The sequence below is a fragment of the Triticum dicoccoides genome, chromosome 3A (genome assembly GCF_002162155.2).
Source record: "Triticum dicoccoides isolate Atlit2015 ecotype Zavitan chromosome 3A, WEW_v2.0, whole genome shotgun sequence".
NCBI classification, from domain to species: domain Eukaryota; kingdom Viridiplantae; phylum Streptophyta; class Magnoliopsida; order Poales; family Poaceae; genus Triticum; species Triticum dicoccoides.
Genome location: NC_041384.1, coordinates 254972092 through 254991040, shown reverse-complemented (window position 1 = coordinate 254991040; position 18949 = coordinate 254972092). Strand labels below are relative to the sequence as shown.

The window sequence follows — 18949 nt, the reverse complement described above, 5'->3', positions numbered from 1 at the left end:
TATTTAACTACGACTAGGACTAGGACTAATTGTACTTACGTGGACCAGTGTACTCTACGTATATGAACCGAACACAAACCAACCTAACGCAAACACGTATAGGAAACTAGACTCACACGCACATGTAACCACAGCACGTATGTGCATGTATACCTGTCTATTTTGCTCAAGATTACAGCTAACAATCTCTTCCTAATCTTGACACTTGTCTTCTGTGCTTCTCCGATCTTGAATCGTTGTAAATCCATCCCATGTCAACTCATCTGCTTACACCACGACAAATCAAATTGACGGTCTTGATTGCTCGCAAAAATGTCTCCCCAATTTTAACTTGGCGAATTTACGGACCACTTCAATTATGTCTTGGACTACCCAGTCTCGCCAGTAACCTGTGGAATACCCCACCCGGTGGACTTCACCATCCACCCTAGCAAGATACATGCCAGCTCCTTGTGGATCACACCACCCTTGAAGAGACTCACCTTCACTGGTTTACCGCCCCCACATAGTTGAACTTGATCATCTCGTCGAGACACATAGACGACCTGGATGGGCTTCATCTTCAACGCCTCCTCACAAAGACGAGCACTTGGACATGACGACGCTGACACAACGATGATGACCGACCGACCGAGATGTGTTGACTCGCACGACTCCTTGACTCATGAAACTCCCGCAGACGATGATCTTGATGAACTTCCGGCACCATACCTCGGTACCACCGCTCCCATCAATGATCATCTTCCACTGCCTGGAATGGGGTGCCACCGGACAGTTTTGCATGCTGGCGTGTCAGTTTGCTATCGTGCGATCCGGGTGAAGCGAGAGATGGGCGCCGCGGGTTTGTTTTCCGAGTTAGATTAGGTGATCCGAGGGAACTACGTGGGTTTGTGTAGCTGCGTCAAATTGTGACGTCACAGCTATCAAACGACGGACGACTTTGTCTGAGCATCTCCAGCCGCGTCCCCAACAAGCTCCTCTATGACCATTTTTTAGTGTCGGCATCGAAAAAACGGCTCAGTTCCGTTCCCAACAGGTCCTTCTAGGAGCCTATTTTTTGCCGGTTAGGTTTGAAACTGGCACCGACAGACACAGGCCGAACCCGGCGCGCTGGAGGGCGCTCGAGGGCGCCGTGGCAATCGTTTTTGACGCGAAAGAACGTCAGGCATGCCGACTCAGCGGCCCCCACGCCTCGTCGTCCTCATCGCCTTGGTTTTCTGTGGGGAATCAATGCCAAGGCTGCCGCCGGTCAGCCTTCCATTGCTTCCTCACGGGGCGGCGCAGTGCGGCGACGCGCCCCTTCCCGCCATGCGTACACATGTTGCCGCCCTCTGGCCGCTATAAAAGTCGCCCCCTCCCTCGCCGGTGGAAGCACCCGCCCGCAGCCCCCTCTCTCGTCGCGGACGCCCTCTCTTTCCCTCCCTCCCCGTCTAGCCACCGCGTGCACGCACAACAGATGGGCGAACTGTTCCCCGGCGACGCGGCGGCGGCCAACGGCTTCGGCCGCCGCTCGCTACATGAGTGGGAAGCCCACCTCCTCCACGAGGCGAACTACCCGGTGCCCCCTGACATGCGCATGCCGGGGCGGTGGAGGCTCAGCGTCGGGGGCGTCCCCGTCCCTCCTCTTCCCGACGTCGAACACCCCGCCTACTTCCACGCCGAGATCGAGCATGTGCGGGCCTCCCTGTCGGAGGAGGACTGGGCCCTCCCGGAGTATGACGCCAGCAACCACGAGGCGTGAGCGGCGTACTTCGAACGCCAGCGGGCGGAGCGGCTAGCCTCCATCAACAACGTGCCGGTGGTGCGGGGGCGCAACAACAGCGATGGTCGCCGCCTGTGGTGGGGAGCCCCGGGCCGCACACTCCACGCGGTCCTCGAGTACCTCGAGGGCGGCAACGATCCGCCGCTCGAGTACCCGGCTGCCCCGGCCCCCCGCCGGAGTGGCGGCGCGTGGCTGCCGAGGAGAATGCTGGGTGGGTCCTCCTCCTCCTCCTCCCGATCCTCCTCCCACTCCTCCCGGTCGCCGGCACTCGTCAGCGTCAAGGCCAAGCCCGTAGAAATGCCGCTTGGCCAGCGCACCCGCAGCGTCGGCTTCGTCATCAATGAGGGCGGTCGTGCCTCCTCCTCCCCCCTCCCCCACCTCGTCAAGCCGAAGACAGAGCCGGGGCTCGCCACCGTGAAGAGCGAGGCCGATGATGCACTCGATGACGAGTCCGCCATGAAGTTTGCGCGGGAGGATTGAGCCCGGCTGGAGATGGAGCGCCAGCGCCACGCCCTGGAGGAGATCGCCCCGCGCCGCCGTGGACGCGAGGAGGGAGGCGTGATCGTGCTCGAGGACAGCAACGAGGACGACGCGCCGCCGTCGGCCAAACCTGTCCGCCGGGGCGACCCCGGATCCAGCAGGGATGGCCGTGTGAAGGAGAAGGAGGACGGCGGCGACGACGACTACGCCGCGTTCAGCCAGTTCTTCGGCCTGTAGGCGCGGCCCTTTATTTTTTAGTAGATTTTATATTTTCTATATGTAAAAAAACTGTGGAATGCCTAATCTATGACGTGTTTGCCGAATATATGTCGTGTTTGTCGAATTTTGACCGTATGTTTTTTTTAAAATGTTTACAAAAAAAGTCTGGGGCGGCAACTGAGAACCTATCTCATGATGAAAATATCGCCGGTTCGCCCATAAACGGTGCTTTTTCTGACCCACAGGGACAAACGGCTGGAGATGCTCTTAGAAAATGCCGTAGCAACAACTTGTCTTTGCGCACAAACGGACAGTTGAAAAACGAGGTCGTACCAAAGCTCGCCCGCGCAGCGCCGTGTCCATGGCCAGGCCCAGGCGGCCTGCCAAGAGCTTATAAAAACTGCATTGCTCTTTTTTCAGTGAACACATATGCGTCGCAGTGGCTGCGGGGTCCAATCCTGATGGGGCAAGCGCCTCTATTATATGAAGTTGAATCTTTTATGCCCGCAAAAACATTATGTCTTTTTCCCGCAAAATAAACTTTGTGTCTTTTATTGTTTTGCTAGTTCTATAAAAAAATGTTGATTGCGTATAAAAAAAGTTAAAAAGGTATTAAAAATGTTCCTGATATATACAAAAAATGTACAATGTATATGAAAAAAAATTAGTCATCAAACATTAAATATTTGAAAAAAAAAATGTTAATCATCTATTTCAAAATATTAAAAGTGTATAAAAATGTTCATTATGTATATGGAAATTTTGAAACATGCACTAAAAATTTGAACAACAAAACATAAACTTTTAAAAATGGTGATCGTGTATTAAAAAAATTTAATCATATATTTCAAAAAAATTGAACTTATATTCAAAAAATTCAGATGTATAAGGTAAATATACAATCTGCATGAAAAGAAGTAGTTGTGAAACATAAATGTTAATCATGTATTTAAACATTCCTGATGTATACACAAAATGTATGCATATGAAAAAAAAAACTAGCCATCAAACACATATATTTAGAAAATGTTTATCAAGTAATTAGAAAGAATTGAACTTGTATAAAAACATATTGTTGACGTATACGAAAAGTACATACCTCAAAAATATTTATTTAAAAAATGTTAGCTGTGTACTTTTAAAATGTTTAGCATGTATAAAAACCAAGAAAAAACTATACAAACAACACATAGAAAACAAGACAAATGACAATCAAAAAGGTTTTTAAACTGGTGAAAACCATAAAGAAACACAAAGAAAAAGAAAGAAAGAAATGAACCCAAAGAAAACCAAATAAATTGGTGAAAAAGAAATATAAATACAAAAACCAGAGAGAATAAATGAAAATCGAAGAAAGATAAAAGGAAACAAAACAATGAAAACAGAGAAAAGAAAAGAAAACCAAAAGAAAAACGAAGAACAACAGAAAAGAAAATAAAAACAAGTGAAAAACAAAGAATACAAGTGTAATATAAAGAAAACTGGAATTATAACGAAGAAAAGGGAAAAACAAAATATGGTTAAAAAATAAAAATAAAAAGGAAAAGAAAAGAAAAATGAAAAAAATGAAAAATGGAAGAAAACCGGAGCAGAGCAAACCTATAGTGAGCGAGTCCTGCCCTAATTTGCCGGGCCGCGTGTGTTGTTCCTGATGCAAGAGTAGCTTCTATCTCGCTATAAGCGAGATATAGCTCTTGCGGAAAAACATTAGTTAACTATGAGAACTCATGACTCACGAGGGATACGCCACCAGAGAGGCCCACACGTTGCACTAAGGGTATTATTTAGTCGACTGGCTCAACATTCAACGGGTGGCCACCAAATAGGCCGACATGGTAAAAAAAAGCAGAAAAGAAGAGAACAAAAAGTTTCCCTCACCCGTGAGAGTGGTTTATTGTCAGCCCGTTTGGCGCCTTGGACCATAGGTGATGATCCAGCCTCGTCGTCGACGCTGCTCACCCATCTCGTCTTCACTGGGTTGTAGCTCTGCATGCTCGTGGTCGCAACACTCGGTCGCCGTGTTTGCACTCTCTCTGATCTCTCGTGGCACCACCATCCAGCGTGTAGCAAACTTCGTCGCCTTTCCTACCCCCCCTCCCCCCCAATCACCGGTAGCAACACTGCCATCGCCGCCCCTCACTCGCTATCATTTGGCTTTGCACGACTGTGTCCTAGCAAACAACAAATTTTAGGAAAAAAATCTTCAATAGTCGCCGGTCGCTGCACAAAATTCGCCGGTCCCAGTAAAATTATCGGCGGTTCTAGAAAAAAAAGATGCTTCCACATCGTCGGTCACGGCAAAAAAATTCGTCAGCAAAAGGTTAGGAATCAGTGGTCTCGGTTAAAAGGTAGTTCGTCAGCACCAGACTCCTGGAGAACGTCAGTCAGATAACATTTTCCCTTCCTTTTTCTTTTGTCACCATGGGGATTATTGGATTTGACCTCCGGGAGGCGCTGCGGCTGGCAGCGCGAGAGAAGCTTGGCGCCAACATAAACCCAAAACAACCGAAGCAAAGCAAAAGCCAAGTAGCCAACCGAACCAAAGCAGGAGCGAGTCCCTTCTAGAGAGCCCCTTGAGAGTCGCCTGTAGCTTCCCCGATCCCGCCCGATCCCCAATCTCCGACGACGGCGATGCCGGCCGGACGAGAGATGGGAGAGGTGTGTGGAGATCTGTAAATAGCAGGTCTAGGATTAGATCGAGTCTTGCCCAAGTGGTGTCTGGCGCTATGCCGTGGTGGAGCGCGCCGCCGGCGCACGCGAGCTGCGCCTGGTGGCTAGCGTCGGCGTTTCTGATGGTTGCGGTGGCGAGGTGCTGCGTGCAACCGGAGGAAATGACGGCGGCGACTCCTTCAATAAGCTCGTTGTGTTTCCTGTTAAGGTGGAGGCCCGGCTGCTCTTCCCTTTCTTTTCAAGCCATCGTGGTGGTGGATGGAGGAAGAAGGAGAGGCGGCGAGCTGGACTTTGCAGTTTGGGAAGGAGCTCATCCTCAATGGGTTTGAGACGAGGCAACGGCGCCCGCTTCGGCTGTCGGCAGCCGGTCCTCACCGTCTCGCCATTGAATATGCTGGCCGAAGGGCGGCCCTTTCTCTTCCTCCCGGCCTGGTGCCTAGATGGGAGGCAGTTCATCTCCGAATCGGAGTCTAAGGCTTCTTCTTCTGCGGTGTTGTGCTATGGGAGAAGCAGCTGCGGAGGTCCCGACGTACCAAGTGCTAACGTCCCCGGCGACGACGGGATTGGATCCGGTTGGGAGATGATTTGGACCCGATTGCATTTCTTGTTTCCTGTTCGGGGTCCTCCATGCAAAAAACAGGGACTGGTCTGTAATTTTCTTTCCTTTGTGTGTCCTGTTGTAAACTACGGTGTGCTAGTGCTACCGATCTATGGTTAATGCAGTTTCTGGGTCGCGTGACCCATCTTTTGTTCAAAAAAAAGCAAAAGCCAAGAGCAGATCCGTGGTGGGCACAAAAACTTGGAGAAAACGTAACCACGGCACGTGCAGCCTGTGATGCGTATTATAAGAGGAGTTCACCTCACCTAGCCACAACCTCCATTCCCGGAACACCAACTGCGCGCACCTCATCGGCCCGCGCGCCCGCCCGCTAAACCCTACCCTACTCGCCGGCGACAGAGGTTTTCGCGAGCTCGTCCGACAATGGCGTCCCGTAAGTCCCCCTCCGATCCTGCCTGCCTTGTTAGGTTTCCTCTCTTTTTTTAAAAAGAAAAATTTGATCGATGTGAATTGTGATGATGCTTTGGTTTGGTGTCTCTCTGCTGCAGGCCTCAAGTTTGAGAACTCATGCGAGGTCGGGGTGTTCGCGAGGCTCACCAACGCCTACTGCCTCGTCCCGGCCGGTGGGGCGGGGAATTTCACCAGGTTGGCTGTCCTCGACTCGATCTGTCATGGTTAATCGCGACCCCCTCCCCTGGTGGCTTCTTCTCTTCTAATTGGTCCTGTGGTTGCAGTGTGTTTGAGGCCGAGCTCGCCGACACCGTCCCGGTGGTCAAGGCATCCATCGGCGGCATGAGGATCCTCGGGACATTGTGCATGGGCAACAAGAAGGGCCTTTTCTTCTACCACACACCACCAACGACCAAGGTAAGAAAGAAAGGTCCTTCCTTGTCCAGTGAGTGAGTCAGCAGTGACCTGACATGGGTTTGAAATGCCTGCCTGCCACAGAGCTCCAGCACCTCAAGAATAGCCTGCCTGATGAGGTGGTCGTCCAGCGTGTCGACGAGCGGCTCTCCGCCCTCGGCAACTGCATTGCTTGCAACGACCACGTGGCTCTCACAAACCCAGATCTCACCAGGGAAACCGAGGAGATCATCTCGGACGTTCTTGGGGTGGAGGTGTTTAGGCAGACCATCGCAGGGAGCATCCTGGTCGGCAGCTCCTGCGCCTTCTCCAACAAAGGGGGACTTGTAAGCTACGCTCCTCATCACACCCACGCCAGCTACCTAGGGTTCAACCTAGCTCACTGCTTGATTTCTGAAACTCGTCGACCTGACTGTTCGTGTGTGTAGGTTCACCCGCAGACGTCGGTGGAGGACCTGGACGAGCTGTCGACGCTGCTGCAGGTGCCCCTCGTCGCCGGCACCGTCAACCGGGGGAGCGAGGGCATTGCGGCCGGCATGGTGGTCAACGACTGGGCGGCCTTCTGCGGTTCCGACACCACGGCCACCGAGCTCTCAGTGGTGGAGAGCGTCTTCAGGCTGAGGGACGCCCGGCCGGGGGCATTGGGCGCAGACGTCAGAAAATCCTTGGTTGAAAGCTGCTTTCTTTAGGGGAATTTTGCCTTGAGGGATTTTCTCCCTTGCTGTATCTGTGTTTGCCATGAATATTCTGAAGTAGTACTTTTAAGCTCGTGATAAGACTTTCAAGTAGCAAAGGCCGGAGGGTTTATCTCTGAAGACCTGAGTTATAAACAAAAATGAGGGCACAAATGACAATGCAATAGCCAAATATTGCGAGTCCTACAGTTCTGTTTTTCAGCTCAAGGCCTCTTTGGAGGAATAGTATAAGTGATATGACATGCATCTCAATTGTCAATCCTATAGTATAGGGAAAGAGATAGAAAGAGAAGTCACTTGATTCATAAGATACGAATTTTTATGTTGGTTCAGACTAATGTCATTTTTCCTTTGAAATGTGAAGGATTGATTTCAAGTAATTGCTCTAAATTCCTATCCTTTAGAATCCCTACAGAATTGCTCTAAACCCAAGTAAAACTGGCCTAAAGTTTTCTTCATAGGTTGTACCAAAGGAACGCTGCAGATTAGACAAGACCACTACACTTTATTATAAGAAATTCCAGGAACAAACTTCAATGTCCACATCCATCATACGAGCATCAGTAGAGAATTCCCACAAAAAGCAATCTAAGGCCCTCAGCCATCGGTCCTTCAAAAATTGCTGGTAAAATAGGGAATATTTACAGGGAAACAAGTAGAAAGAAACATAATTTAAGGATCAACATAAATAAGAATCTAGGGCAGCAGCTCGATATCTATTCCTGGCAGAAAGTTCAGTAGTGCATGAGCACCCAAGTGCAAAACAAACACTAGTGGTTCGTTACATGACCAAAACATTATTATCTCAATCATATACTTTAGCAGAAACCCGTAAGCAGCAAATGTATATTGCATGGCAACGGGATGAACCTAACGGTATTCCAGATCCTACTCGAGCATGTCAGATAATGTCTTCTTCTTGTTGAATGGATCGGTAGCAGCAAGTAAAGACGCGATGACATTATTGGGGAAAATGTTATCAGCCTTCATCCTCTCTCTAAATCCATAAACAGGTGTCTTTGCATGCACATATGCATTTAGCAGCAACTGGTACTGCCTAACCCTCCCATTATAACCCATCTGCCGCAACTGGTCAAACACCTTCTCTGAATTGTGGATGTCCCCTTTCTTTGAATAAGTATCAAGCAACATGAGGTATGAGCTGTACTGAGGCTTCATCTTGTTACTTTTAGACAGCTTGTGCAGTATAGATTCAGCTTTATCCACCTCTCCAGCGCCCACATAGAGCTTCACCAGCGAATCAATTGTTGAGATGCCTAGTCTGCAACCATCCTCATCCATGCGCTTTGCTAGCTCCTTACCCTTCTCGAAAAGGTTTTGATCAGCATACACCTTCATCAAAGCATTGTAGAATTTGGAGGAGAGTGTTTTCCATGTCGCGAACATATCCTCAAAGACTTTCTCTGCCCGTTCAACGTCTCCAAGCCTACCAAAAGATTCTATAGCAGACAAGCACTCGTCTAGACGAGGATTGGCCTCGCAAACCTGCCACATCCGCTCAACATCATCCTTCTTTCCAAGAAAAGCATACAAAGGTAATAAAATCTTGCAGGCATTGCGGTTTCCTTTGATATCACCACCCTCCATTGACTCCAAAATTGCTTCAGCTTTCTCACGGTGACCAGCAAATATGTAGTGTTTTGCAATTGTTGCTTGAAACAGAAGATCTGGCTCAACACCTTCTGCTTGCATCGACTCAATAACTTTTTCCATACCTGCAATATCTCTTATAGCACCTTTGGTGTCCACAAGGAGCTTATAAGTGAAGAGTGATGGTTTCACATTCTCCTTTTCCATCTTCGCGAGAACATCAGCAATCTTCTTCTTGTCCACCCTTTTGTACAGTAGCAGAAGCTGATTGATAGCAAATACTGTAACTGGGAACCCAAGATCCTTCATCTTATTGAAGACTTCCTCTGACTTCTTCACATTTGCTTCAGACACACAATTAGCTAAAAGAGTTCTGTATACAATCTCACCCCTATGAGATATAGGAATGCTATCTATATACTTTTCAGCTTTGTAAACACCATGAACTTTAGCCACCAAATCAAGGCGCGAAGCATAATCACGTTCTCCCAGATCAATTACTTTGGAATCTTCAAGCCACTCCAGGAGCTGCGTAAAAGTGAATGAATTATCTTTCATGTAATAAGACAAACATGCTGGGATAAGAGACTACAATAAGAACAGTCATGTATTCTCATGATACTATAGAGACAAGTAGTAAAGAAATTAAACAGGTGGCGATTGACACGGCAAAAGGCTATATAAGGAACATGTTTTATTGTTCAAAGAATGTTAATTCCATTGTATAGCTATGAAACAACAAATAATAGGCGTTCTATAAATGGTTTGAAGAACAAAAAAGGACTTGAGGTTGTACAAATGCATCCAGTAAAAAAAGTAATTTTGACTTCATTTTGATTTAAGCCAGAGATTGCTTGCATGTCTATCCATAATATGAGCAGCGTGTAAAAAAAAAGAATTCACAATCATGGGGAAATAGACAGAAAAGTTATACAGGGCAAAAGTTAAACACCTGCAATGCTTTGAAGTAGAACTTCCGCTTCCTAAGGTTCATAATGACATAAAAGATATCACTTCTATCAAATGTATTGCCACCATCAAGCCATTTCTTCAGTGTTCCAGAGACACCATTCCTTGGAGCTTCCAACATCACCTTGAGAAGGGGGGACTGGGAGGCCTTCTTCATTGGCTCCTTGTCAGGTTTTGCATCAGCATCATCTCCCAACAAGCCAATTCCATCAACAGCATCATCATCAGAACTCTCTTCAGATGGCAACTCCACATCCTTTTTATCAGCTTCTGGCGGAACCTCGAGATCAGAAAACCCGTCCTCCAAGTCATCGACCTTGTCACCAGAATTTGCACTAGTCTGAGAAGAGAAACTCCTACTCCACATGGACCAGCCAGATGAGAACGGCAACCGACAGGCTGGTGGCTTTGGTGTACTGCAGCAACACGATTTCTGGCAACCCTGCTCACAGTGTCGTTCTGCATTCTTAGTATCAGCACTTAGAAGTACGTCAAGGCTTGCGCAACTCCGGACACTTGCAACCTGGCGGGCACTGACCCTGAATCAGAGGCAAAAAATGTCAGCTAAACCAGTTAACAGAATTAAACTGTGTATGCAATACAAGATGCATGTTATATAGTCCTGAGCAAGCAGCCACAGGCAGATAAAATAGGTATAACTGGCTCATTTCATGAAAGATGGGCACATAATTGGACATCAATCAAGTAAAAGAAAGGACAAGTATGGTCCTTCAATCAAGCATCAGAAAGAAAAAAGGAAACGGGGAAATGCCAAGGCTTCAGGTACGTGGACATCCAACAGCATCGTGCGGAAGCAGGGGTGTCGGGGTGAGAACTGCGATTTCCGACTACAGAGCAGATCAAGGAATAAATGAACCCAACGACGGTGCGAGCTTTCCACCTCCCATCACCTGGAGATGCTATTATCAATGGTTACGATAGATCGCGACCTATTATTAAATGGGGATCGCGCTAGTACGGCACGGGGAATCAAATCAAAGGAATCTATAGGACGAAGAGATTTAACTGGCGTCGCCGCGACAAGACGAAATATACTGAGCTAATGGAACAGATCACGCGTCAGACTGTCCGCTGAAGCCACTGACCCATCATCCGGACAAGAGCATCTGAATCCCTAGAGGGAGGCGGGGAAGGGCGGTACCTGAGGGGGTTGGCGGCTCGGCGGAGCGCCCACATGTTTGCGGCACGGGAGATTGCTGGGCGGCGGTGGCCTGAGGCGTTGGGGAAAGGGGAGGCGGCGGTGCGGGGAAGGGGAACGCAGCAAGGGGGGGTGGGGAGGGAGGCGGCTAAAACCCTAGAGGAAGACGGGCTGCCTTTTGGGAGCGGGGAGAGGGGAACCTAAAACCCTAGCCGCCCGCGAGAAGAGGGGAATGGATGGGATAGAGGCGCGGTTCGGCGAGGAGAGTTTAGATATTTTTGTTGGGGCGCTAGGCGGAGAAATTACACTTTTCTTCCTTCATGTGCAACACTTTGGTACTGCAACTTTAGAAACATAATATTACGGTTCTTATATACATAAAAATATGTAACAAATACGGTCCTATGAACGGTCACCTCATCTCAATTGGTCCGTCGTTTTAGTGTCGCCGCATTTTTGTACAAACCCACCTCGCATTTTTGGAAACCAACGCGCGCTCTGGTTTGGCACCACACGTTAGGGTCATCGTCTCGAGCCTACTTGTCGGTCACACACGCCGAGTAATCAAATCGCCGCGGCCTTATTCAATAGTCACCTCCACTCCACCACTCCTCTCTCTCGTCGCTCTCGTCCCATCGCCTCCCTTCTCGTCTCTATCACCCTCATCTCTCTCTCTCTCTTTCTCAAATCCCTAACCAACCAACCAACTGCCCGTGCCGTCAATGGCGAAGACCAATGTATGGAAGATGATGGTCGACAACTAGGTCCGCACCGATCCGGTCAAGGTCGCCATCGCCCGCGAGATCATCGCCCGGTTCACGAGCGTACCATTGCTCGTGAATCACGCGAGGGGGTTGCTCAAGCAGTTCAAGGAGGGTGAGAAGGTTCGTGTGTTCCGGACGGCAAGGGTGTGCCTGTGGTTGCCATTGTCGTGTGGTGCATGCTCGAGTCGTGGTCTGATACGTCTTCGTCGTATCTATTTTTCCGAACACTTTTGCTCTTATTTTGGACTCTAATTTGCATGATTTGAATGAAACTAATCCGGACTGACGTTCTCAGCAGAACTATCATGGTGTTGTTTTTTGTGCAGAAATAAAAGTTCTAGGAATTAGACGAAACATTTTGAAGATTTTTTAGGGAATAAATAAAAAATACTGGAGCGAAGATCTATCGGAGGGGGTCCACCTGCAACCAACAAGGCACCAGGGCGCGCCCACCCACCCCCTATGACACCCTGTCCGGTTAAGATCAAAGGGACCAGATGGCACCTAACCAAAAATCCACTTGCTATATATAGGGGGCAACCCTAGCCCTACCCTGTCCAGTCCATCCAATTGCTACCTCTTGAGCACTGTGTTGGTTTCCCTTAAGAGGAAAGGGTGGAGCAGTAAAGCAGCATAAGTATTTCCCTCAGTTTTTGAGAACCAATGTATCAATCCAGTAGGAGACCACGCGCGAGTCACCTCGTACCTACACAAACAAATAAGAACATCGCAACTAACGCAATAAAGGGCTTGTCAATCCCTTCACGGCCACTTGCAAGAGTGAGATCTGGTAGATTACAATAATAAGATAATTTTTTTTGGTATTTTTATGATATAGATTGAAAGTAAATAAAGCAAAATAAAATAGATTGGAAACTTGTATGATGGAAAATAGACCCGGGGGCCATAGGTTTCACTAGTGGTTTCTCTCAAGATAGCATTAGTATTACGGTGGGTGAACAAATTACTGTCGAGCAATTGATAGAAAGGCGAATAATTATGAGAATATCTAGGCATGATCATGTATATAGGCATCACGTCCGCGATAAGTAGACCGAAACGATTCTGCATCTACTACTATTACTCCACACATCGACCGCTATCCAGCATGCATCTAGAGTATTAAGTTCATAAGAACAGAGTAATGCTTTAAGCAAGATGACATGATGTAGAGGGATAAACTCATGCAATATGATATAAATCCCATCTTTTTATCCTCGATGGCAACAATACAATATGTGTCATTTCCCTTTATGTCACTCGGATCGAGCACCGCAATATTGAACCCAAAGCTAAGCACTTCTCCCATTGCAAGAAAGATCAATCTAGTAGGCCAAACCAAACTGATAGTTCGAAGAGACTTGCAAAGATAAACCAATCATACATAAAAGAATTCAGGGAAGATTCAAATATTGTTCATAGATAATCTGGATCATAAACCCACAATTCATCGGATCTCGACAAACACACTGCAAAAGAAGATTACATCGAATAGATCTCCAAGAGAATCAAGGAGAACTTTGTATCGAGATCCAAAGAGAGAGAAGAAGCCATCTAGCTACTAGCTATGGACCCGAAGTGTGATAGCCTGGCTTATAGGGATGATAGACTACTCATATAAATAAGGAATTCCTTCTTTTTCGGAAGCCCATTCAAACAGAACTCCAAAGTTAAGCGTGCTCAGCTTGGAGTAGTTTCAGGATGGGTGACTGACCGGGAAGTTGCTCCCGGGTGCGCAGGAGTGAGGACAAAGTGCGCAGAAAAGACTAGTATTGATCTGTGGGGCCAGTCTAGATCCCGCCAGGAGTAATGACCACCGGCGGGTGTGTCCGGGGCGTTACAAGTTGGTATCAGAGCCGACCCTCGCGGTTACACGGATGTTTGTGGATAGGTGCGCGGTCATGTTGTTCATGACGTTTGTGACCTGTCATGGCACACGGCATGACACATGTACCGGACTGGATGCACAGATGTATGTACCAAGAGGGAATGTTCCTGTGGCCCGACGAAGACGTTGGTTCCTCTGAGTGGGGGTGTATGTGATAGCCTGGCTTATAGGGATGATAGACTACTCATATAAATAAGGAATTCCTTCTTTTCCGGAAGCCCATTCGAACAGAACTCCAAAGTTAAGCGTGCTCAACCTGGAGTAGTTTCAGGATGGGTGACCGACCGGGAAGTTGCTCCCGGGTGCGCACGAGTGAGGACAAAGTGCGCAGAAAAGACTAGTATTGATCTGTGGGGCCAGTCTAGATCTCGCCAGGAGTAACGACCATCGGCGGGTGTGTCCGGGGCGTTACACGAAGGTCTGAAGTAAACTACTCACACATCACCGGAGAGGCCATGGAGTTGATGTAGAGGCCCTCTGTGATCAGTGCCCCCTCCGGCGGAGCTCCGGAAAAGGCCCCAAGATGGGATCTCTTGGGTACAGAAGGTTGCGGCGGTGGAATTAGGTTTTCGTGGTGCTCCTGGATGTTTGGGGGGTACGTGGATATATATATATAGGAGGAAGAAGTACGCCGGTGGAGCAACGAGGGGCCCACGAGGGTGGAGGGCGCGTCAGGGGGGTAGGCGTGCCCCCTGCCTCGTGGCCACCTCGTTTATTTCTTGACGCCCACTCCAAGTCTCCTGGATCACGTTCGTTGAGAAAATCATGTTCCCGAAGGTTTCATTCCATTTGGACTCCGTTTGATATTCCTTTTTCGGCGAAACACTGAAATAGGCAAAAAAAAAACAATTTGGACTGGGCCTCCGGTTAATAGGTTAGTCCCAAAAATATGATAAAAGTGTAAAAAGAAGCCCAATAACATCCAAAATAGATAATATAATAGCATGGAGCAATCAAAAATTATAGATACGTTGGAGACGTATCAACATCCCCAAGCTTAATTCCTGCTCATCCTCGAGTAGGTAAATGATAAAATAATTTTTGATGTGGAATACTTCCTAACATATTTCTCAATGTAATTTTTCTTTATCGAGGCATGAATGTTCAGATCTGAAAGATTCAAGATAAAAGTTTAATATTGACATAGAAATAATAATAGTTCAAGCATACTAACTAAGCAATCATGTCTTCTCAAAATAACATGGCCAAGAAAAGTTATCCCTACAAAATCATATAGTCTGGCTATGCTCTATCTTCATCACACAAAATATTAAATCATGCACAACCCCGATGACAAGCCAAGCAATTGTTTCATACTTTTGATGTTCTCAAATTTTTTCAATCTTCACGCAATATATGAGCGTGAGCCATGGATATAGCACTATGGTGGAATAGAATGGTGGTTGTGGAGAAGACAAAAAAGGAGAAGATAGTCTCACATCAACTAGGCGTATCAACGGGCTATGGAGATGCCCATCAATAGATATCAATGTGAGTGAGTAGGGATTGCCATGCAACGGATGCACTAGAGCTATAAGTGTATGAAAGCTCAACAAAAGAAACTAAGTGGGTGTGCATCCAACTTGCTTGCTCACGAAGACCTAGGGCAATTTGAGGAAGCCCATCATTGGAATATACAAGCCAAGTTCTATAATGTAAAATTCCCACTAGTTTATGAAAGTGACAACATAGGAGACTCTCTATCATGAAGATCATGGTGCTACTTTGAAGCACAAGTGTGGAAAAAGGATAGTAACATTGTCCCTTCTATTTTTTCTCTCATTTTTTTATTTGGGCCTTCTTCTTTTTTTGGCCTCTTTTCTTTTTTTTCCGTCCGGAGTCTCATCCCGACTTGTGGGGGAATCATAGTCTCCATCATCCTTTCCTCACTGGGACAATGCTCTAATAATGATGATCATCACACTTCTTTTTACTTACAACTCAAGAATTACAACTCAATACTTAGAACAAAATATGACTCTATGTGAATACCTCTGGCGGTGTACCGGGATATGCAATGAATCAAAGGTGACATGTATGAAAGAATTATGAACGGTGGCTTTGCCACAAATACGATGTCAACTACATGATCATGCAGAGCAATATGACAATGATGAAGCGTGTCATAACAAACGGAACGGTGGAAAGTTGCATGGCAATATATCTCAGAATGGCTATGGAAATGCCATGATAGGTAGGTATGGTGGCTGTTTTGAGGAAGGTATATGGTGGGTTTATGGTACCGGCGAAAGTTGCGCGGTACTAGAGAGGCTAGCAAATGTGGAAGGGTGAGGGCGCGTATAATCCATGGACTCAACATTAGTAATAAAGAACTCACATACTTATTGCAAAAATCTATTAGTTATCAAAACAAAGTACTACGCGCATGCTCCTGGGGGGATAGATTGGTAGGAAAAGACCATCGCTCGTCCCCGACCGCCACTCATAAGGAAGGCAATCAATAAATAAATCATGCTCCGACTTCATCACATAACGGTTCACCATACGTGCATGCTACGGGAATCACAAACTTCAACACAAGTATTTCTCAAATTCACAACTACTCAACTAGCATGACTCTAATATCACCATCTCCATATCTCAAAACAATCATCAAGTATCAAACTTCTCTTAGTATTCAATGCACTTACATGAAAGTTTTTAGTATTGCCATGTTGTTCTAAAGGACTCTCAAAATAATATAAGTGAAGCATGAGAGATCAATTATTTCTATAAAACAGAACCACCGCCGTGCTCTAAAAGATATAAGCGAAGCACTAGAGCAAAAACTATATAGCTCAAAAGATATAAGTGAAGCACATAGAGTATTCTAATAAATTCCAATTCATGTGTGTCTCTCTCAAAAGGTGTGTACAACAAGGATGATTGTGGTAAACTAAAAAGCAAAGACTCAAATCATACAAGACGCTCCAAGCAAAACACATATCATGTGGCGAATAAAAATATAGCTCCAAGTAAAGTTACCGGTGAACAAAGACAAAAGAGGGGATGCCTTCTGGGGCATCCCCAAGCTTAGGCTTTTTGGTGTCCTTGTATTTTACCTTGGGGTGTCATGGTCATCCCCAATCTTAGGATCTTGCCACTCCTTGTTCCATAATCCATCGAATCCTTACCCAAAACTTGAAAACTTCACAACACAAAACTTAAATAGAAAATCTTGCGAGCTCCGTTAGCGAAATAAAACAAAACACCACTTCGAGGTACTGTAATGAACTCATTCTTTATTTATATTGGTGTTAAACCTACTATATTCCAACTTCTTTATGGTTTATAAACTCTTTTACTAGCCATAGATTCATCAAAATAAGCAAACAACGCACGAAAAACAGAATCTGTCAAAAACAGAACAATCTGTAGTAATATGTAACTAACGCAAACTTCTGGAACCCAAAAATTCTAAAATAAATTGATGTACGTGAGGAATTTATATATTAATCATCTGCAAAAAGAATTAACTAAATAGCTCTTCAATAAAAAATGGCAGCAATTCTCGTGAGCGCTAAAGTTTCAGTTTTTTTACAGCAAGATCAAAAAGACTTTCCCCAAGTCTTCCCAACGGTTCTACTTGGCACAAACACTAATTAAACACAAAAAACACAACCAAAATAGAGGCTAGATAAATTATTTATTACTAAACAGGAGCAAAAAGCAAGGAATAAAAATAAAATTGGGTTGCCTCCCAACAAGTGCTATCGTTTAACGCCCCTAGCTAGGCATAAAAGCGAAGATAGATCTAGGTATTGCCATCTTTGGTATTAGGAAAGAAAAGAGAAAAATTATTTTCCATAGCATTTATCTTTCTATTTTGAGATAGCACATGGCCATTGATAGTAGAAGAAAGATTAAGTATGTTACGGAAATTGGCATCTAAGCTAGCCCTCATTTCTTTGATAATTTCATTTTGGTAAAAGCACAAAAGAGAGGTAGATTCAACCTTCTCACACATGGGGTGTCCAAATATAGTTTTCATCCTTTCATAAGTACCAATAGGATCCCCCTCAAGAAAACCTTCTTCAAAGATAGAATCTAAAACTTGCTTGAATGAGGAGGGCAAACCAATATAAAAGCTTTTCAGGTAAACCTCAATTTGATATTGGGGCACATAGCTAGCTTGAATCCTTAATTGCCTATCCCAAGCGTCTTTCAAAGATTCATCAAGTAAATAACGAAAAATTCTGAGATCATCTTCATCGAAATTATTCAAACTCTCATTGATAACCCCGGTAGGTCTTTCCATAGCATCATTATTTATGAGCTTAGAGAGAACAGAGGGACTATCCAAGGTAAAACCCGGGAGAGAACCCTTAGCCCTTTTTGAATCGGCCATGGTACAAGAAAACAGATGGGAAAGAGGCGAATAAAACGGCAAGGGTGAAGTGGGGGAGAGGAAAACGAGAGGCAAATGGCAAATAATGTAATGCGAAGGATAAGAGTTGTGATTGGTACTTGGTATGTCTTGACTTGGCGTAGATCTCCCCGGCAACGGCGCCAGAAATCCTTCTTGTGACCTCTTGAGCACTGCGTTAGTTTTCCCTTGAAGAGGAAAGGGTGGAGCAGTAAAGCAACACAAGTTTTTCTCTTAGTTTTTGAGAACCAAGGTATCATTCCAGTAGGAGACCACACGCAAGTCACCTCGTACCTACACAAACAAATAAGAACCTCGCAACCAACGCAATAAAGGGGTTGTCAATCCCTTCACGACCACTTGTAAGAGTGAGATCCGATAGAGATTATAATAATAAGATAAATATTTTTGGTATTTTTATGATATAGATTGAAAGTAAATAAAGCAAAATAAAATAGATTGGAAACTTATATGATGGAAAATAGACCCGGGGGCCATAGGTTTCACTAGTGGCTTCTCTCAAGATAGCATTAGTATTACGGTGGGTGAACAAATTACTGTCAAGCAATTGATAGAAAAGCGAATAATTATGAGAATAACTAGGCATGATCATGTATATAGGCATCACGTCCGCGACAAGTAGACCGAAACGATTCTGCATCTACTACTATTACTCCACACATTGACCGCTATCCAGCATGCATCTAGAGTATTAAGTTCATAACAATAGAGTAACGCTTTAATCAAGATGACATGATGTAGAGGGATAAACTCATGCAATATGATATAAACCCCATCTTTTTATCCTCGATGGCAATAATACAATACGTGTCATTTCCCTTTCTGTCACTCGGATCGAGCACCGCAAGATTGAACCCAAACCTGAGCACTTCTCCCATTGTAAGAAAGATCAATCTAGTAGGCCAAACCAAACTGATAATTC

At 45.8% G+C, this 18949-nt stretch overlaps 1 protein-coding gene and 1 pseudogene across 1 annotated transcript; one reads left to right on the top strand and one right to left on the bottom strand.

Moving 5' to 3' along the window:
* Positions 1–4934: 4934 nt before the first annotated feature.
* On the top strand, positions 4935–7495 carry LOC119268030 (annotated as a pseudogene).
* Positions 7496–7826: 331 nt separating this feature from the next.
* LOC119268029 (pentatricopeptide repeat-containing protein At1g80270, mitochondrial-like) lies at positions 7827–11194 on the bottom strand. The gene is made up of 3 exons (XM_037549520.1): positions 10992–11194; positions 9813–10368; positions 7827–9388 (listed from the first exon to the last, which is right to left on the bottom strand). The coding sequence occupies exons 1-3, from the start codon at positions 11024–11026 to the stop codon at positions 8138–8140; spliced, it is 1842 nt and encodes a 613-aa protein (XP_037405417.1). The 5' UTR covers positions 11027–11194; the 3' UTR covers positions 7827–8137.
* Between the last annotated feature and the right edge of the window lie 7755 nt (positions 11195–18949).